Source organism: Trichoplusia ni, chromosome 16, assembly GCF_003590095.1.
Source record: "Trichoplusia ni isolate ovarian cell line Hi5 chromosome 16, tn1, whole genome shotgun sequence".
Taxonomy (NCBI): domain Eukaryota; kingdom Metazoa; phylum Arthropoda; class Insecta; order Lepidoptera; family Noctuidae; genus Trichoplusia; species Trichoplusia ni.
The window spans coordinates 1073898-1096643 of NC_039493.1; the positions used below are offsets into that span (position 1 = coordinate 1073898).

The 22746-nt window shown below is 35.7% G+C and overlaps 1 protein-coding gene across 3 annotated transcripts; it reads left to right on the top strand.

The window, feature by feature from the left end:
• The first annotated feature begins 286 nt into the window (after nucleotides 1-286).
• LOC113502013 lies at nucleotides 287-12771 on the top strand. Of its 3 annotated transcripts, XM_026883369.1 has the most exons (4): nucleotides 287-2198; nucleotides 3946-4541; nucleotides 6259-6406; nucleotides 12537-12771. In XM_026883369.1, the coding sequence occupies exons 2-4, from the start codon at nucleotides 3963-3965 to the stop codon at nucleotides 12728-12730; spliced, it is 921 nt and encodes a 306-aa protein (XP_026739170.1). In that variant the 5' UTR covers nucleotides 287-2198; nucleotides 3946-3962; the 3' UTR covers nucleotides 12731-12771. The 3 variants fall into 3 exon arrangements, with proteins under 3 accessions (XP_026739170.1, XP_026739169.1, XP_026739171.1); XM_026883368.1 differs by lacking the exon at nucleotides 287-2198 and having other exon boundaries at nucleotides 2320-4541; XM_026883370.1 differs by lacking the exons at nucleotides 287-2198; nucleotides 12537-12771 and adding an exon at nucleotides 8292-10066 and having other exon boundaries at nucleotides 2320-4541.
• Nucleotides 12772-22746: the final 9975 nt, after the last annotated feature.

Sequence of the window (22746 nt, forward strand, 5' to 3'; positions counted from 1 at the left end):
TGTGCGTTGCATCTGTAAAATCGGACTCGTGTTTATGGTTTCAAAATAAACTATGGCGCATGCCTTGGTGAATCCGAATCCAATTAGGAAGAATGCCCGCTATCGCTGCTTTAATTTTGGTTTGATGTTTCGAGTATTTACTGTACGTACCTAGAGCGTTTATGTAAAGAGTTCACATGAGAACGTTTTTACTGTAATTAATTAGTGATGAGTGAGATATCTGTGTGTTAGCGAGCTTTACCAAAGAGGTATGAGTTTTAATATTACCTCATCATAATTTGAAAAATGTTTAAAACTCTTAAATATTATCAAGTCAGATATCCTGTCATGCAAAAACATTAGTTTAAAACGCGTGAAAAAATTTCCTCGCCTTTTTGTATTCAATTATAGTGACAAACTTTGCATGTTCACACTTTCCGATTCAGCTTCCTTCAATACCTGTAAAAAGTTTCGCCGTTAACACGATGTCTGGCTGTCGACACTACCTGTACCTAACTTGCTTCACCTTTCTATTAGGGAACCCCTTCGCTACCGGGAAAGGCACGCAGACCCAACTCCCGGCGAATTCTTTTGTAATTCCCCCTAACTTTGTCAGTTTGAGCTCCCGATATTTGTCAGCAGAGGTACAATATCAGGCTAATTTAATTCTGAGGACCTACTACCACGACTTAATGTAATAAAGGTAATTATATGTGTGGAACAGAGACGCCACTCTATAAAGTGTCAAGCTCTGTCACACTTGCGCGCCTTCAATAACATGACTTTAAATTACCATATATTGGTAAGCTCTCTAATCAAATTATACGAGACTGCAAAGTTGTCAGAACGCTGAGCACAACTATTTTCTTGTTGCATTGAACTTGCGTTGTTGATATTGTCCTTTAAGGGATTTATTATAGTGTGGTTTTAGTCTGATTTTCTTTCATTAAATACAAAATCTATTTTATTTAGTTAACTGTATATTAAATTTAATAATAAAAGTTTTTTTTAATAACACAGCGAAATGTAATATCCGTTCTACTGGTACTACATCATATTATTGTAACGTGATAATTTTACTGTACGCAAAATTCTGATATCCATTTTTTTCCTAAAAAACTAACAATACGTCTTCTAAAGCTTCCTCTTGCCATCCCTCTTGATATTTTAAAACAATAAGCTGTCATGCTTTTAAGTACTGAAAAAGAAACTTATTATTATTTAAGGAAAGCTTGTAGAGAATAAAATGCTATTGTGATGCTAAAGTAAGTTCAAAGTCTTTGACTAGCCTGTATTCAATTTGTGGAACTAAGTAGTTGATTGAGGAGCTTTTACCGGTACGTAGGACAAAATATTTTAATACATGCTTTTAACAACGTCTGCTTTGCAGTTTATTTTAACTAAATATTTTTCCGCCTAAGTGCTTTGTCAAAGAGTTATTGAATAAACGAGACGGTACTTTAAAAGGCACACGATGGAAGCAAATAATGAAATGACACAGACATCTGTCCATCAGTCTGTTTAATTTGTTGTTATAATATTCAATGTGTATTCTTATACAGAACTTGCATCCTACTAATATTATAAACGCGAATGTTTGTATGTATGGATGTTTATTTCTCCTTCACGCAAAAAAGACTAAGATTTAGACGAAACTTGGTACACAGATAGTTTATAGCCAGAATTAACACATAAGATAGATTTTATATTCCATTGAAATCATTTTCGATACAAAGTCGGGCTGCGGGCAACAGCTAGTTACTGTTACTATTAAAAGTTTTGTATCAAAGTAAGTGTTACGCCGAAATCTTACAAATTAATCATTGCGCTCTTGTCGAAAAATGCTATTTTAAAATTGTGAGTAGGTACAACCATCTAAGCCTTTTGATTTTCCGCGTTCGGAGTTATTAATTTTCATTAAAATCAATCAGTCATAGCCTAAGCTAATACTAATTGCATTGACCTGCCAATAAAGTACTTCAGCTCCGTAAAAGAACTTTCCATTCTTTCATACAAAATTATAAGAGTTCATATTGTAATAATGTTGAACTCTACCCAAACGATAATCTTGAAGTATCCAAAAATGTCAAGGTTAAATTTAATTTATTAGATAAAAGGGCTTCGTTTAACGAGATCATAATTTTCGGATCAACAGATTCCCGGTTTTGATACTCGTTTAGGATTAGCCGTCGCGAAGGGGTTGAGAAGGGGTTGAATTCGTAAGTACTTTGTATGAATCTATTTTAATCCCTTTGAATACGATAAATGTTGTGGTTATCTGTAGGATAAAGTTTTAAACAATATTTCTTTGTGGCCTGCGTAATGTGTATGATGTGATTTGTATGACCGTATGCCAGCCGTAAGGAGTCATTATTACTACTTTTGATTGCTTTTAATAGTTTAATGATAATTTCTGAATTATTTAAACAAATATTAGTTTTGCATGAATATGAGAATTTTTATTTGGAAATTTTGATTTTAGATACTTCAGGGTTTCATATTAATCTTTCTGAGCTAAAGACACGATAAATATACATATGATTGGGCCGTGACACCGCCGCCTACGGAACCACGTGACCACGCTGTCGCTTCCCGCGTCAGATTATATTTAGGACTTCTTGGGCCATTTATATATTTAACAATATGTGTAATATTAAAAAATAACTGTCTACAACACACCATTTTCTCTTTTGTTGTAAAAGAGTTGCAAAAAAATTCTGCGTGTTTCAAAGAAGCTCGGACACACATTCATTACAACTTTTTACTATTAAAAGAAAGAACTCTCTCTCTTTCACCCGGTTTACCTTAAATTTGTAAGTTCTAAGCACACGCACAGAAATGGTTACATAAATATGACTTCTGGAATATTTTATCAGAAATACAACATTTATTACCTGTTCAGTGCAATCTATTATCTATCTTCAGCCTACCGCAGGTACACGATCGATATGATGCACTTAGATATTCATAAGACTCTGAGCTTTTAATAGGGTGGCCGGGAAAGGGGCACTCATCGCAAGAAATTGAAACATAAGACGACCTAACTGTTATTAAAGATGTACAGCGTGTTTATGTTACTACGGGATAAGTTTCCTCCATTGCAAGTTGTACATGTGAAAATTGTAGAGAATATACCCTCAACTTAAAACAGGCACCTTGATATTCTCAAAATGATGAATAATATTTACGTATATATATTTTTGCAATACATAGGTAAGCTTGCTGAATTGAAAACCATAAAAAATAATATTTAAGTTGATATCCTTGCCACATTGTTAGGGTATTGATAAACGGTTTGGTCGCTTGTCTCAATATGGTTGTGTCCGTTGGCTATTTGCCCTTATCCACTTGGCGCGCTCCCAAACTTTCTTAAAGACAAATGTTTGTCGGTTGCCATGGCGATAGGAGATAATCGGAACACAACCTGTTGCCATTACATTATATATTCTACAAGCGGGATGTGGAGAAATTCGAGGGTAACGAGATTTACGAGCACTACATGGGTCAGCAGGGATTTGCGGCGTTTTGCCAGATTCCGAGCCTCAATTGTTTGCCGACAAATGTATGCACCCTATTTACAGCTGTGGACAAAATTGTGGTCTTATTAAGTTTTTTAATAGACTTATTTTATTCAGTAATTTGACCCGGAATCGATTGCCGCACTTATGTATGATACTACACTATACAGTGTGGATGAGATATTGTAATCTAATTAGTATTTTGCTTTTTTATGGGTGTGATTTGATTCTTGTAGATATAACCTACTGTAACTTGTTTAATATTTTATTATTTGCTACTTACATTAAAAAATAAAAATATTATTTTCAAATATTATTGTTTCGATCTAAAATTAATTCAGTCATGTGTGGCAATGTCTTAATTTAATGCACGAGACAATTGATTAAGACAACCAAAATGCCGAAAATAGTTGTCTATCAGTTATTAATGAATTCAACTTTTTTTCAGCCTATGGTATCATAAACATGGAGTTCTGTGGCGGTCCAAGGATAATACATAAATCTAGCGACTTTGAAAAAACTCAATTTGATAAAGAATGTCCTGATTGCTCCGAAACCAGCGAGCCTCCTGTGTGTGGCATAAGACAAGATGGCGAAGGATACAGACTCAGAACATTCCGAAACAAATGCGAACTTACCAAACACAACTGCGTCAAGGGCACACACTTTTTTGTCACCGAGTTTTATCTCTGTAATGACGACAAACCAGCAGCATATGATAATGACGTCACTCAAAAAGAAGGCCCCGCAAAAGAAGCTCAAACGATCGAAAAATTGAAAAAAATTAAACCCCTGGTTATCGTCTCTGGATCTATGATCGATAAAAACAATATTAACGAAAGTATCGATAACTTCTTTGCCTCTACTCACTTAGTGAACATGCCTTTAAAACAGCAATTCCTGAACGAAAGTACACGGAAAGTATTTGCCTCGATATTGGGTCCAAGAGTTATATTCACCCCCTGGACCACTAAACCAAAGAATGTTTCCACTGACTACCTTCATATGCCATTAGTAAAGACCTGCTTCCACAAATGTCCAACGGTACTTATATTTTTTATTTTTCTTTAACCTGCTTTTCAACACGAACATATTTTGAATGTTCTATATCAAATCAAATAAATTTACTTACCAACAGCATTCAAAAGAAAAATCTAACCTAAAAATATCAGCAAAAGTAAAAACATTTCGATTTCAAATAAAATTTAAAGTTATTTCTAAGATTCACTGAACCTTAAAATATAAAGTGAAGTATGTACCTTTAACAAACCCTGAACTTTGCAAAATATCCGAACACATAATTAGGTAGTTAGGTACAGCCACCAACAGAAGGCCTTGAATAAAATCAGATTTACAAAACAGCTTAAATACTAAACTTATATGTATGTATATTTCTTTCGGTTCGTAATTTGTTTTTTTAAAGCCTTCTGTTGGTGATCGTACACTAGTCGCTGCATTTCCAACTTTGAAAATGGAATTGCAAAATTTTGCAAACCTGTCTATTGCAGGAACGTTTTATTATTGCTCCATCATGATTAATCCAATTTGGTAAATGACGTTTCAATGCATGGCGAAATAATTAAACGCTCCGGGCATGCATCAGGGGGTCCGTCAATGTCTTCCATGTTCAAACAGCTGAAAATTGAAAGGGTTATCGTTTTTTGACAGCTCAGCAGGAAAATAAATTAACGGACAAAGGTCGCTGTTATTCTCTCTGGTAGAGTTTTAAATTGTTTTGATATAGTGTAAAATAATTATAGTAAGCAGGACACAATCATGTGTTTACGCGTTTGCAGTCTCGGCAGGCGACAAGCTGCATTTTAAGGAAAAATAAAGTTGCTTTTTATATTTTGGGCCAAATTAAGCACCATTTTAATCACAGTCTAGTTATTGCTATAAAACAATTGTACTAATATTAATTGGTAACAAAAGACAGATTTAACTAGCATTTTACTCAAAGCGGAATTGGCTGATGGTGGAAAATTCGACTTACTAAGGTGTTCGCGACTGATCAGTCAAACATAAACACTCAGCATTAGAATAATTCGTTTTAGCTCATCATTCATTGTCATCAAATTGTTCATCTGAGTAAAATTATAGAGTTTAAAAATATAGACAGTAGAGGGCACAATTTTATCCCAATATTTATAGCGCAGCAGTGGGGAGGGTGATTCTCCGGAAAAAAATAACACAAGTTAACGTCGTCATTATCCTCACCACACTTTTGATACTGCAGATTGATGTATTCTATATTATTTTTATCCGAGTTCGTAAAGTACTCAGGCTATTAATAGATAACTTAAAAAAATTAAAAATTTAGTACTACAGTTACTTAGACCAGTTGGTGAGGATAATGACGACGTTAACTTGTGTTATTTTTTTCTGGAGAATCACCCGGGAACGACAGGCTAAGAAAAAGCTACGGGTTGCACTCCGAGAGTGCCGGCAGAAGTGAAAACTTGAATATTAACGTTGTGGATATTTTATATTCTGGTAATGGTTAGGGAATAATTTTGCACGAATTGTTTTTATTATCACTATTAAATAACTATCATTTATGTGGTAGAATACAATACTTATTTATTTCGTTATCGATGCAGTATTGTGCTAAAGAAGTTTTTGTCTTACGAATTTTCGATCAGGTCACGTGTCCTGACGCGAGTTTGGCAGTTTTTACTCATTACAAATAAAGTATACAACGCGGTAAAAAAGTTTTCACTTCAAAATAAAGCAAACAGGTACCTTTATTTTGTTGAACCAGAAATGCCCGGACACGTACGCTCCAGTCTGCGGAGTGCCGGGAGCCAATACCAATTATCCTTCGGTCGTGTTTAAAAACCACTGCTTCATGGATGTCGCTCAGTGCAAGATTGTAACGGAGGAACTAAGTAGCTCGGTGCACACTGCAGGTCAGTGCCAATAATTATTAACAATACCTACTACATCCAAAGCAGGTATAAAATGGTTCCACGTTGGGAGGTAGTGTGGTGGTTCGAACCTGAGACAACACAATATTGAATATTTTGTTCATCTTAAGGTCAAGAGCACAATAAATCTCATTTCAATGTTATAAGGATTCAAATTCAAAGAGTCACATAGTCTTAACAAAGAGTTATAGATGTAATGTCAATTTCGTTCGAAACAATTTTAATCGTTCTTCAGACATGAGACTAGCAAAGACTTTATTTTCTTTAATCGACGCCTAATTAATTTTGATTTATAAAATTTTCTTTTTTTTATAAGCTGCTTACTTTAAGAGTCTTAACGATGGTAATTGGAAATATCTGGAAATAACTACTTAAGTGGATCACTCGATTTTTAAGCATTTTTTCTTTTTCAATTATTTTGTTATTGAGTTACGAGTATGATTCTCTTATTTATCCATACATTTGATTTTATCTTATCATAATTGCGATGTTGCATAACTTTTCTACTAAATATTAAATCATTTAATAATGTGGTAACAATTAAACCGAATTTTTACCATAATTATTAAGTCACTTAATGTTACTTAATTAATTCAATAAACGCTTATTATGTGATCGTAATTGTGTAGCGGAAGTGTCTCGCTTGCAACGGAATAATTAAAAGCTTAAGCCACAATAATTTCTATATCCACACGAGACGCTATTATCATAGCCGGACAAATTGAATTGCTTCCTGTATGGACTCTCAAAAGCCTCCACCTGAAGAGTTCCTAATCTGATTAACTCAATACTGAAACAGAAAGTTACTCAATCTGTATAAATTAGTCTCAAGCATAGGATAACTGAAAGTTTGTTTGGGCTGTGCAAGGCATGAACAATCTGAGTACCCGTCCCCCCATAAAGTTACCGAGGAGGAAACGAGATAGCACACTACACCGCGTAGAGCGGCTTCTCCCTTCCACAACTGGAAGTGTCAACTTGAGAGCCACTGTTGATGTGAACATAAAACTAATCCATTACCTGTTCAAAACAAGCTTTCAACATTATTACGTACATGCACTTTCAAATCAAACTAAAGAGATATGAAATGACATTGTCCAATGAATGTTACTTTTCATCTCAAAGGCCATTTGTAGATCGAGAAATAATTTTACAATCGAACAAAAACATTTCTATTCCTTTAAATAAAAATAATTTTAAGAGGGACGAACACATTTTCTTATAATCTTTCTAGCATCTATATTTAAGTTTTGATATTTAATATTGGTACTTTATTAGTTTCCGTACCTTAAGGATAAAGACGGGCCTGTTGGTCTAGTGGTTAGCGACCCTGACTGCTATACCGGAGGTCGTGGGTTCGATTCCCGCCCAGGACAAATCTTGTGTGATGAGCATGAACATTTGTTCTGGTGTCTGGGTGTAATTTATCTATAATATGTATGTATTTAGAAATATATAAGTAAGTTTATCAGTTGTCTGGTTACCATAACACAAGCTCTGCTTAGCTTGGGATCAGATAACCGTGTGTGAGTTGTCCCAGGATATACATATATATGTATTATATATATATATCAACAGACACAATCAAAAAACGTAATAAATCATTGTCGTGAGTCCATTTATTTTATTTCGCATATTAATCAGCTTTAACTTCAAATCAAAATAAGTATAAATATTAATTTCGATAGGTAACAACGTTGTAATTTACAAAAGCATTTTCTGCTAATGGTATTTGCTAATTTGACGTATTTCAAGAGCTTATGATATGATGCGGTTGTGGTTTTATCGGATATTAAAATAGAGAACGATTCTGTCATTCCAAATATTGCAATTCAATTAGTCGGTACGAAATGTTATTGGATTTCAGGGGAGACAGAGCCGGTTGAAGTACCCTTTGAAACAAGCTGATTATTGATAAAATAATTATTGAAATACGTATGCATTTGGAAGGCTACATCGTAATTATTTATTCAGACATTTAAATCAACTTATTTGTTTTCTGGTAAGTAATTAAGACGTTATATCGTCCTTTAACTACTCAATATCAGTCTTGATTATAACACAGAATATTGGTTTAAATACTAATTACATGAAGTACCATTAATACTGTTTTGCAAGGGAATAGGGATAATTAGTTTCGGAATTGCTTGCTGATATCGGAATTTCACGTGATTCCGATATGAGCAAGCGCATTTCCAAAGTGGCTCTCGATACGTAATGATACAAAGCTGGTTCCTAGTATTGAATATTGCTACGCCATACTCATGGGGAGTATGACACGCCAATTAATATTGAAATGGATGTTAACACACGATCTCAGTACGTTACATAACAGAGTTGACATGTTACTCGTAGGTACATTTAGCAAATTGAACATACAAATAAATAGAATGGTTTACATCTTTCTTTTATTGCCTTGCCGTATCTAGACTTAGTCTTCAATTCACAAGAGACATTTGAATTGATTTACTGATGGGACAATTTTTTTTCAAATATTATTGTTAATATCCTTTACATGAGTTAGAAAAAAAATACATTTACCGAACAACAAACATCATAAAAACATATTACAAAATAAACCATCGAATATTCAGCTCAAAACGAAAACCGAACTGAATTAATATTCACTTTGTGCATAGAATATTAAAGCAATAACGTGCGCTGCAAAATAAAATATAAAACCTCCATGTTAATAATTCTGTATATTCTGTAGCAGGGATGTAATAAATTCGAAATAAATGCATCACTAAAGGATATTACCCCTCGAGCGCCACGTTCATAATCCTACAGTGTATGTGTAATGTTGTTATAAAACATGGTTACACAGTTATTACAAAACGGTTTTATATTTTGGAACGAATAGAAAAGAACCGTTTGAAGAAAATTTTAACCAAAATCTTTTAGCGTTCGTAACGATTGCCAAATCAATTAAACCTACTTAGGTACTACTAAAATTAATTAGCGGTTTATTTATTTTATTTGCGTTTGTATAAAACGACATCAATTGCTATTTTTTTAGGTACCTTAACAAAAGGAGAAAAGTCGACAATGTATTGAATGTTAAATTGAAATATTTTATTTTGGCCGTCTGAGTAATTTGGTTCATCATAAAAAAATAACAATTTCTAGTAATTGAGGTCTGTTTTAAAATTTCATGTATTAATGATAAAAGCTTAATAAAAACAAAATCTGGAATGAGAGCATAGTTAAGCCTTCATCCGTGTGAGTGCAGTTTTTAACGTAAATTCGGACCAAGCCGAAGCTTAATCCGATTTTTGTTTGCGGTACTTCCAATATTCGGTCCATTTGCACAGCAGATTTTTATTAATTCCTTTTGCCACCATAACTGCCACCACCATACCAGTTCATCTCCTACAAATATATTATTTAATACGCAAAAGTATTAATGTGTGCAATGCAGAGTACATCATTAATTCTCTGTAAAATGTTATATTCAATATGGAGCGCACTAAATCCCCTTGAACTGAAGCACTCACAATACATTTTACGTTATAATTGCAATGAAACGTTCTCTGGAAATACATACTGGAGGCTCAAGCTAATTCCTGATAAGGAGCACCCACTCGAGAGCATACGTAAGCCCTTCAAAGGATTACTCGGTACTTTACAGATTCGTGTCTACGATCTTACTTATGATTTTCCAAATAATTGGTTTCAAGTATTTTATTTTTCACGGGAAAGTATCTTAGAAAGAAAAATAAATATCTCTTACATTTACGGCGATAATATGAAAAATCTTGAAAAGGATTTTATTCTCAGTAACAGTTTTCTGCTAGAATTCTTTAAGACAGTCTTCTTGCTAACGGTGATACTGAGTACAGTAATGCGCTAAAGATTCACTGTTTCTTAGTAAAAATATCTCTTAAGTAGATACTGAGTCGCGGAATGAAATTTCTAAAATATTGGAAAAGTATACTTAAAAGATACCCACTTTACATATACAGCAAATATTCTAAAAGCCCCGTAGTGCAACTCAGACAAACATACATTAGCACGATGCAATTACGAACGGGCCTGGTAGCTTTAATACCAATCAGAGGGCTTAAATCTGAAGTGTCGAGGTAGCACAGACGTCCAAACAAAACAAAGAGGCATGTCAAAATCAATTCATTTTTGGGGGTGCCTCCATTGAGGCGCGCCGGGGATTATCGCCGGGTAAAGGGGTGGCTTTTTGCCTTTTGATTAGCAGACTCAGCTGAGTAGCGTCCAGTGATGAGTGCATGGTAATAGCAGTACATAATCCCAGCTCAAGGGTAAACTCCGTTGCAAGACTTAAGCTCCACTTAAATTCATATTTCGTTAGTGTTTGAAGAGATTTTCTGCTGTAGAGGGATTGCGAGGGTAAAGGGTGGACAAATGTTGCTGTTATAAGTTATATTGAAATGGAAACTGCACTCTAAAGCTTTTGCTTTTAACGGATTTTGCATAGCTTGGGTAACCTAGTGAATGTTCAGTGTTTGTGATTTTGTCGATAGTCTCTTTGTCTGGTAATTCTTGATTTATATTATTGTTTCATAGTAAATACCTTATTTTGAAGTGTATTTGTGTAGTACTGTTCTGTAAACATTTTAAATGTCCTATCAGACTCCAATAAAAATAATAACAAAAAGTCACTATTGAACAGCTCAATGGTAGGAACTAAACTCCAGTTCTCAATATCAGCCAAAAGGTCAACATTTTTAATCAAAGTTGAGATAAAATTTGCTACTATTTTCTGAATACAGAGATCTTATTACCATATACACTGTCATACAAGAAAGCTCTTCTAAAGTTTCATAATATGAGTGACAGGATGAAATCCAGTTTTATCTTATTTCATCGGAAGTAATCCAATATTACAAAGAATCTTTTACAAAGAAAATGCATGCTCGAGAAAGTAATAACGTGTCACATCCACAAAGGACGTTCATATTTTACAGTGCATTATAAAGACTTTTCAATCTTTAGCGATAGGATATTGTCCTTGTCATGATATTATGATAAGATCACTTTTATTAGGTTTTCCATAATATGTGAGTTATCTCGGCATTATTGGAAAATGTTGTACTTAAAGTTTTATGCAGATACCAGGTATAAGATTTAAAGATAAAAATATTCAAGAGGATTACATTTTGTTACGTTATTGGTAATTTGAGTATTACACGTCACGTTCACTTTGGTATAATACGTCTATAAAACTAAAATGTATATTGCTATGGTAAAACAATAAAACTTACAATGTGAAGCTTTGTTTAAATGTTTAATTTTGTTGTTACCCACATAGTTGAAAGAACATCTTTATTAAAGTTATGTTATTTAAAAATGTAGGAATAAGTACATCTATATCTATACTTCTATACTTAATATATAAAGCTGAAGAGTTTGTTTGTTTGAACGCGCTAATCTCAAGATCTACTGGTCCAAATTGAAAAAATCTTTTTGTGTTAAATAGACCATTCAACGAGGAAGGCTTTAGGCTATAAACCATCACGCTGCGACTAATAGGAGCGAAGATACAATGGAAAATGTGAAAAAAAAACAGGGCAGGTATAAATCATAAATTATATCTTCTACCCACGGGGACGAAGTCGCGGGCAACAGCTAGTAAGGGATAAATTTCTTTACCTACGTACTTTCTTTACCTAGTATTTAACCATGATATTGATGCGAGTTCTCTATGCATACCATAGGTATTTACTACTACCTATAATATTATTAAATTTAATTCTTAAACTATATTGTGTTAGAGCCCTTTCAAAAGCGGTGAACGGTGGAAATAGTTTTTATAATAACTATCGTGAGACTGATTCATTATTAAATGATGTAACGGTTTACTCACGCGTATTTATCGGGGTAGCCCGAGCCCGAGACCGAGCCCGAGACGCGGCGGGATCGCGAGTCGAACTCGGGAGTTCGACCTCGGGAGTTCGACTCGCGATCCCGCCGCGTCTGCTCATGATTAAGGACTCCGGTTGGGTCCGAAACTAGTCGGGCTACCCCGATAAATACGCGTGAGTAAACCGTTACATCATTTAATAATGGTGGAAATAGTTGCCTGACTTGAATGAATGAATGTTGATTTTTCATTTTTTTTAATAATTGTTGTTTCCAGGTTATTTGGAATGTGCTTTCGTGTTCTGCCTTGGAGACCAGCTGGGGCAGGTGTACAGGCTATTGCCGGTTCTACGGACTCTGCAGCATCTGGGCCGCATCAAGAAGAAGGGCCGCTTCAAATACAAGATTCGAAATCTCCGCTTCCTGAGCAATTTCATTAAGCACCCCGGGAATGTAAACATTATGGGATAGTCATGTACCGTTGCGTTATCATTAAAATACCTTTCAACTTATTATTTTTTTCTCTTGAAGTTTGATATAGAACTCACCACAAGTACTGAATGTTTTTATTCTACTTCTTTCTTTAAGTTAGACAGTTTCATTGTTTGACGCATCACAAAACACTGCGAGGGACAATGTCTCTCTTTTATAAGTATAAGTGGCGATAGGCTCAAAAACAAAATTATATTTTTGACATACCCATGATCCGTGTGTTAGTTTCGTACTGAAAATTGTACGGAGCAATTTTATTGTGTGAAAACGATTTTTGAAGTTTTTGATCTTTGTGGATTTTAATGTTTTTATGTAGGCATGCATAACAATTTTTTTTGTTAAGGCGGAGTAATGAAATGGGTAGTGACTTTTACTGACTCAACCTGCTACGTCATCCGCGTTTTTGTGTCGATGTATGGCAATGCCTTGCAATCCTTCATACACCGATCGCGGGCTTCCACCGGCCAGGACTGCTCGCCGGTAGGTCACTTTCTCGTTTGTGTGGAGGCCGACGTGTAAAGAGCATCGGCCTCCTCGCCTAATATTGGGACCACATCCATAGCACTGAATGTGGCTCCCCGCCGTGGGTCCTATATTCGGACGCGCTAGTATCCGGGTCACCGCACTGATGATACACTGTGGTGACCCGACACAGTGCCCGAAGGCACCGTGTCCGGTCAGCATCTGTGTGAGGCGGTACGTCAAAACACCGTACCGCCTCTCCGCCCAATAACTACCTACTTAACTACCTATACTGACACAGAAGTTAATAAAGTAATCGTTTTAAAACTGCTGGCTGAATGGACCCGAGTGGTTGAGATAGTCGATAGTCGACATGTTGCGGGTTCGATCCCTGCTTAGAACAAGCGTTGTACGATCTACGAATGCTTGTTCTGAGTCTGGTTGTTTTTTTTTAATAGACTGAATGTTTGTAAAACCCGACCCGACAGATGGATGTTATCTTTGTTGGTGTAGGAGAGATTAAGAAAAAAAAAACAATGTAGAAGTTGATTTTAGCTAAGTTTTTTTGACACAATGCTCGCAGTTTCTTGATTTTCACATTTCTCAATTCAGTAACTACCTTGCAGATTGCGCTGTTGATATATTTCCTGTATAGACCTGCAGTCCTCAATATGATTGATAGCTTTGCGAAATCCGAGTCCCAAACACAAAGGGTTCTCTACAATCGTCCACAACAGTATTGATGTAATTAATGACCTGTCTTGTCTACAAAGTGATTGAGATTCGACGGTGATCCCCACTGAAATAATTACTCCTGTATGCAACAGGAAACTGAGTTCGCTTGATTAGGAACGCCTATAGGACCGCGTTTTGACAAGAGATGAGCGAGGCTAATGGGATGTGCGAAGATGTGCTACGAAGATGTGGAAGGTTTTAATCATCGCTGCTGCAATCCACCTTATTTACAAGTGCAAAGCTTTTATTGTATAGCCTTATATTTTTTCTTTCTCTGATCGGCCTCCAGTCTAACCAGATGCAGCTTAGTACCAGTTTTTTACAAGAACCGACTGCCTATCTGACCTCCTTAAAACAGTTTTTAGTATCTAAAAAACGCTGATTTCGTCAGTGACTCACTGATGATCATCAAAATTCTTAGAGTATTTGAAAATGTCCTAGAAAGCTGAAATTTTGTATGTAAGCTAGTAAGTCAAAATATGTGGCTTGGCCGTTCGTTACTACAAGAACTATTGTATAACCCAAAAGTAATGAACAGTGAATAAATTTTTCACCTTACGCTGATGTGAATGTAGCGAAATGGCCAAGCCACATATTTTGAATTAGGTGTAGAGTTTGTGAAGTTAAACCTTGTAGAGTTAGGGCGTGTAGTGTTAGAAGCTTGTCTCTACAAGAGATCTGATAACTTCTTGACAGTGTGAGTCATATGGGCTCGTCTTGGCAACATTTTACATGAAAATTTTTTTGGTGGGCTCATTATAATGGAATCCCATTATAAGATACCAATCGTTACGGGTGTTCAGACGCTAGAAAGTTCGACAACCAGTCTTACTAAGGGGTATCGTGTTGCACCTGGGCAACACGATACTCCTTGGTTAGACTGGTTGTCAGACTTTTCAGGCTTCGGACTACCTATAACGTCTGTCAAAGATGTAGGAATAACAGCCGGGACCCACAATTTAACGTGCCTCCCGAAACACGGAGGACCTCTTTATGACAAAGATGGTCACCGATCTACGGACCAACCGCGTCAAACGCAGCTTAACCTGTGATCGATTCAATTATGTGGTTAAAGCTTAGCCACGAGCTCTATTGATTTTTATTGCTGCATTGAATTAAACGTTACTAAAACAAGCTTAGAACCTTATTTTTACAGTTGAATAATGTTTTATTTCACGAACTGTGATAGCTAGACATTTTTTTTTTGTACAGATGATGTCTTTGAAACTACAAAAACAAATGATAAAGGTCGAGATTAGGCAAGTGTTACGGTCATAAATTTGTTCGTCAACAAATATATTTAAACCATTTATTTTTGTTACACATAAATAAAATCTTACGGAAAAATATCACAAATTATTATATCACAAGACGACCTATTAATTAGTGTCCATCAGGTCCAAGGATCCATCTCAGTATAAGCTGATGGCAGATGGCACCTGACTGTGGCACTGAAGTTGACAATCACCCACCTCAAATTTATTATAGAGACACATTTCTCGACACTCATCCTCGTTACACAACCTCGCAAAAGCACGTTTGTGACGCAGCCTAACCCAATATGCCTGCATATAAAGCCGTGTGTGATAAATGATACGGTTGTGTGCACCGGACGCATATCTCAAAGGGACTGTAACGTGGTCAGATAATCGTGATTGCGGCTTTAAGTAATTGCTGTCATCGTATTAATTAATGTGTCCGTAATTATGTAACTATTACGTAACATGAAACGATAGTTATCTAAGATGACATCTGTAGTTGTATGTAAGTACTTAAAAACATAGATATATTGTTAGTGTTTTGTAATAAAAAATGACCATTTTTATTTTCTCATTATTTGAGAAAATAAGTGTAACTCTTGTATTAAATTCACTATGTAAGTTTGCAACCACGTCAATGTTTGTAACTCCAAGACTGACTTGATGTATTCTATCGTTAATGGATTGCTGATATTTTCTACATTCTATAGGAGTATACATTCATGTGAAATAAAAATTACAGTTCTATAGCTACTTTGTTTCTTATCTGATTACTTGTACTGAGCAAGCCAAAGAGCGGTAAGATTCCTTTCATTTTCTTGAAGAAATTTCTTGAGAATATTTTCTGGACTAGAAGTCTATTACGATGGCTCGACCAGGAGCAAAACCGTGTGAACAAAGAGTTATCTATCAATGTCCTCAGTGTAGCCCATAAGAGCTGATGCCTGCCGGGCAATGAACAAAAGGTAAATAAAGAAACATGGGTGGTTTAGTCAATAAGCCTGACACGCTCAACAAAAAGTGGAAGAAGTCATTTGATGATAGAGAATACGGAACCATTAAGGATGCAATTGTGGGATGGCGACCTGAGGAAAATCTTATTTTCACAACCTAAGCAGTACAAGATTAGGTAGCTTTTGTTGCTACCCCTTTCTTAAATAGTTTTCTAAATTCAGGCGTCATTGCTTCTCACAATCAATAAAAGCTTAAACTTAAATTCTCTGATGACGTCAATCCCTGGAACCAGCTATTAACTAGGTTACATCCCGTAAAGGTTTATCTAGGGCGAGGCCGCGAGTTACGTAAGCACATCTCCCGTACAGAGAATACGGGAAAAAGAGGTCTATTACCAATGATAATGCAATTGTGGGAGGGTGACCTGAGGAGAACCTTTATTCTACAACTCAAGCAGTAAAAAATTAGGTAGCTAGCTAGTGCTACTGTTGCAACCTCTTTATTAAATAAATTTCCAAGTCCAGGTAGAAATTGTCTACTAAAATCAATATTTAAATCTGACGATATTCACAAATAAAAGCTTATTTTTTTTTACGTTTTAATATTTATTTTTCTAACTTTTTTTGCAACATTCAATATCTAAATTTTAATATTCACAAAAATAGGATCTACATAATATGTACACTTAAAATGATCATTAAAAACAAAAACTATAATTAAAATAAAGCATCAAAAAATTAATCGGCATTGCTGCCGGCTGGGAGTGTTCCCAAAAGCTTAAAGTTTCTGATGACGTCAATCCCTGGAACCAGCTATTAACTAGGTTACATCCTGTAAAGGTTTATCTAGGGCGAGGCCGCGAGTTACGTAAGCACATCTCCCGTATGACCTGGCCTCGATATGGCCTGGACCTAGATGTAGCCTGGCCTTAATACGTGGCCTAATTCCACCTGGAAATGCCAAAGGTTATTTTGTTGTATATTTTCCTATTTTATTACAGAATGTTTTAAACAGAGTTTATATTTTAAATGGAATATTTTCATATCTTTGAGTATTAAAAAAACGCAGTTTCAGTCGTTTTTTATAGGTATTAAATTGCAAGTAAGTATAGCCTGTAGTGTAGTGTAGTAGTGTTTTAGGTCACCACGCCAAATGCTTGATCTGACTTTAGGTGTCATTCTGCATGTGACTTGAATGTTTGTTAAGACCTCCGCGACACAAGTAGGTATGAAATCCCTAATGCGGGAGACGATTTTGTTTGCAAAAAAAAAAATCTAATTTTTTTATTTTTAAAAATAATCAGAGTATTACCGCAGCGCCTATTAGCGGTACATCGACCGTTCATAAAGACCACCCCGAGGCCCGAGTCACTGAATTTATTATGAACTTGAGGGTTACCCGCCTCTGATGCACTCTATAAAATAGTATTAATTAATACCCCATTCTCTTTTGGAGCAAAGCTTAATGGGGGCGAAAATGGAACAACACATTTCATGTATTTTTATATAAGTCATACCATGCAATTTGATTTTTATTCTTTAAAATGTGAAAACATTTCTCTCGTTTCGTCCGTTTTCTTTTGTATTATTATAATTCGTTATCAATTTATTTCTTTTTCAGAAGCGATATTTAATTTTATCATATGAAATTTTCAATTTTTAAAATACCTATCAATTTATTTATTTATTAATAAATAAATATTATATTTATAAAATTTATTTTATCATATGAAATTTTCGATTTCATATTGTACACGAAACGATGAGGTTCCAAGTAACAGAGACAAATAAATGGAAAAGCTGCATTACACAGACTAATAATTATATCGAAAATAGGAGGATAATGAAAAGAAATCATCTACACATATACTGCTTCATTAAATGCAGTAAAAATAAAGAAAACAGATCAACATAATATATCCAAAGGTAAGTTAAAAATTCGTAAAATAATCAACGAATTTAAATTTTTGTACATTTTATTTCTATTCACACATATTGACTCAAATTAAAACGAAATATTTATTTGCAAGAAATACACGTTTTAAAGGAAAAATCTTATAACTACCCAAAATTAACTTATTCTGTCTGCAAGCAAACTATTATTTATAGTAACGTAATTTTAATTGAAATCAATTATTATTTTCATACAACATTATCGTAAATTCGATTAACATAATTATTTTCAAATTCAATTTATTGCCAACATTAATTTGCCAATGATTTACATTATAACCTTGATTTCTAAATTCCACAAATTATTTAATACTGTATTCATCCTGTAACAATTTACTTTAATTTGGGATGTTATTATAAATCCGTATACCGATAATCACATATTGATAAGAACAAAAAAGCCCACAAAAAAAACAGTGCTGTTGTTAGGTTGAGTTAACAGTGATAAGTTAATGTTAGAGGCCACTGATGATACACATTATCATTACTAAACATTTTTACTATAAATATATTTTCATACCAAATTTAACAAGGCACAAACCATACTGTACCTATATACTCACCAGCCAAATACCTAATATAAATAGTTATATGCAAAATTCCAGATAAAGCATTCCGCTACTAAAAGCCATGCAGTGATGATAATGATTTTCAGCGTTAAACCCCTCAGGTTAATCCTTCACGCCATCAGTCCAGGGCGGCTGCTAAGTGGCTCTCGGAACTGCAGAGTGCACTAAAAGCACAGCCCCGTACCAACTATTAGGGATTATGTCCGAACTATTACTGTTACAGCTTTACTAAATGCAGTAGTTGTTATAAAGGTATTAACTGTCCATTATTCATTATTTAAATATGATATTTTCTTTTTCACAGTTTGATAAACGCGTGCTTCCTATTTTCCGCCTTTCTAAACTATGCAACACTTCCTTTTAAGTCGCAAGAAAGTCATTCAACGTTTTAACTCATCTAACTTTTGCATAGTTATGGATGTATTCAACTTTGTAGATGTAGACATTAAAATTCGACATGCTTTCTAATTTCCATGTTACTAGAAATAAACCAGCAACTGCACAGATAGCTGAGTGGTAGAGGTCACCACGCCAAATCCTCTATACTATACTACTATACTAGACCTGAGTCTGGGTGTCTTTGTACATGTAACTTAAATATTATTGAAAACGCCGAAACACAAGGATTAAATTCCTAAGTTCTAAAAAAGAACTTTTAAGATAAACTAGAAGTCGTCCATTTTCATATAAAACATTTACATTCTCAAGTAACAGAAGTTAAACATTTTATATTATGCAAAGAAAGCTTTTCGTCGAAGGACGACAGTCACAAAGTGAGATAAGCTCTCGTTCAACCAAGATGGCAGGCTTGGAGCAAGTAGCCGTACACAGACTTAAAATACTGGCCAAAAGCTAGCTTAACTATTCTCAAAGGAAACAATTTTAAAACTAAAGTGTTGAATATGTAGAAAACATTGAAATTGCTTATATTTTTCTAGTCAATACAGATTTAAAAACTGTCTGAGTAGGTACTTCTTAAGAACATAAAAGTGCTTAAAGATCGTTCAACTTAAGATCAAACATATTTTATTTTTATTGAAGATAGTACTTTAGAATCAAGGAGCTTAATTGAAACCGTATTTCATGAAATGCCCTTAAATCTGAATCGAAAAATGTAGTGGGCTTGAATATAATATAATCTCAGAAAACATTTGACAAGTCTAAAAGACAAATGTAAAAAAAAACTTATAATTAAATCGTTATTCGCTTTCTATTTTCTCTTATGTATGGTTATTTCTTTAAAGATTTGTAGACTATTGTCTCTAACTCGTGTAAAATTTCAAAGAAAAGAAAGAGGCTACTGATTTATTTTATTAGGACTTCTCATTTATTTCAAACTTGTTTAAATATATGTGGGAGCGTCAGGAACATTTTCCGAACAGTCTAGGTTGGCCTCCATCTTGGGCGTATGAGCGACGGGATGTTCGAAATAAAAGCGTCAATGTTATCTTGTAGATTGTATAATGTGAACTTATAACATTATGGAGTAGAATACAATAGGACGGTTGAGATGGAATATTATTTGGAGCCAATAGGTTAGTACGTGCTCGCTATTTTTATGACAACTGTCTTGACAAGCAAAACGAACGTCGTCGCACCTAGCGCCACCTACTACTCTATTCGGGGTAACCCGCTCCCTTTTATAATTTACCACTTACTCATTATAATAATAATTATGGACTATCTTAATACACATTTCCACAATCAATTAAAATCGTCTAAATAAACAAAGTATTCTCAATTAATCCGCGCGCCGTCACGGCCGTCCTGCGTCGTCACACGTCCTCGTGTGTCTCATGTGCATCGTTGTTGTCTGCAAACATTAGATAAAATGATACACTACACTCTCGTCTTGGCCTTCCTGACCAATTGGGTGACTGCTGATCACTTATCATTTCTCATAAGACACATTTTCCACAAATCTATCTTAAAAATTATAAAATCCATCTCCGAACTATACTCCAACTACAGCTATAGCTATAGATTAGCAAATATTAAACACACCGGCTCACCAATGCCACATAGGCCCTTGAATGCCAACCAGGTTCGCCACCCAGGCTAGTTTGTGCCACACAGGATAGTTGTCGCCACACAGGCTAATCGTCGCCACACAGGCTAATCGTTGCCACACAGGCTGGCCACACAGGCTGGCCACACAGGCTGGCCACACAGGCTACTTGCCACACAGGCTTGCCACACAGGCTACTTGCCACACAGGCTTGCCACACAGGCTACTTGCCACACAGGCTCGCCACACAGGCTACTTGCCACACAGGCTACTTGCCACACAGGCTCGCCACACAGGCTACTTGCCACACAGGCTTGCCACACAGGCTATTTGCCACACAGGCTATTTGCCACACAGGCTATTTGCCACACAGGCTATTTGCCACACAGGCTATTTGCCACACAGGCCATTTGCCACACAGGCTATTTGCCACACAGGCCAACACACAGTCCAATCGGTGCCACACAGTCCAACTAATAAATTGAATCAACTGCTAAGTAGTGATCTCCTCTAACCACACAAGTAGGACTCACTTACCCGCGCCGTCATCGGCACATTCTACTCATGAAGTATCCCAGGGACAAATTATCAAAAGTACAAGAAACCAAGAACAAAAATTCACTCAGTTAAGTTCCAAATTCAGGCTCCACACTTACGTGGATTGGGTCTTATTTGACCAACGGAAACCTCGTAGCTCAAAATTCAACATTTGTTTTCAGCCAAGAATATTTCTTTATGTTTACTTATGAAAAATATGAAATCCTAATTTTTAGGACAAAGTCATTTAAGTCCGCACGGCCACGGCCGCGTTGACTCAACCCAACATATCGCTACGTATTGCACAGCATTGTATTACGTTAGCCTGGAAACTTGTCAGCTAAAGTCTGCTTTATTAAAGATCATTATGCATCAAAGAACAACACAGCAGTACTCACCACTCGGTCATTCGTTATCATGATTATAATAGTTGACTTTATCTTAACATCTGTATCTTCTTTACCAGAAACCTTTCATTAAGTCAGAGCTACCAAGTAACTCTACAATCTTACAGTTGCCACCAGCAACTCACTACTGGAACTAATCACGAATCTCAAAGCAGGAATCTGAGTCATACAAAGTCCGCACGCATTCCATGTGAATACTGAGTCCACCCGACTCCATGGCCTCTCCAAGACCCAATCTCAGCCAGAGTCACCATAGTCTCTTCAGTCGCCACGCGACACGGTCTCTGCTTCGATCCCGACCATTGACCTAAAATTCTATACTATCACCATTCTCGACCTCGTTCTTTATTTGGAACGGTACTTAGTTTTCGGACTAAAGATATAGACACTTTGGATAAAATCTTTACTAGTGGTAACAACAGTGTTAACAGCCTTATACTCAGAACGCATAACTGCCAATGACATGTGCAATAACACCTATTATCATTCAAACAATAAGAAACTTATTATAACATATCAGTGCTTAACTTTGATTAACCCTGGGAAATGTTCATCATCACACTTATAACTTTAATCCAATCATAAGCATCAAACCAAAATGACCTCCCTCCGGGCATGATCATGCAACCTCCTTAGGTAACGATCACAACGGGTAACCTCTATCCAGTCACTACCACACGTAACTTCCATCCGGTTACAAACACAACACCCACTACTAGAGAACCTCACTTTCTCAAACCTTGATCAAAATAACATTAAACTTGGTTCTTTCAATTTGACACTTTATTTGTCCTATACATAGCCCCTTTTGTAAATCAATAACTTTAAAATCTTAAATAACCAACTTCTTAACGAAACTGCCATCAACTCATACTGATAAATATGCCGCTCCTTATCAAAAATAAATTGTAATCGACCCACCGTTGTGTTAGTGATCCTAAGGAAAGCTTGACCATAAGCACCCAGTTCAAATTAACTCGATACTCGCTGGAGCTCACACAGCGCAACACGATCAGATCACTCTCCGCACTTCGCACCAGTTTCCCTCGATGACTTTAAGGTACAGACATAGCGGTCGACATAGGTCGCTCCTCCTCCGCAAATAACTGTCT

Excerpts from the sequence above, each read along its gene's own strand:
- LOC113502013 (XM_026883369.1), top strand. The coding sequence starts at position 3,963 with ATGGAGTTCTGTGGCGGTCCAAGGATAATACATAAATCTAGCGACTTT. Across the intron at positions 4,542-6,258 it reads GCTTCCACAAATGTCCAACG|AAATGCCCGGACACGTACGC; the intron begins GTACTTATATTT and ends TTGTTGAACCAG. Across the intron at positions 6,407-12,536 it reads TAGCTCGGTGCACACTGCAG|GTTATTTGGAATGTGCTTTC; the intron begins GTCAGTGCCAAT and ends TGTTGTTTCCAG.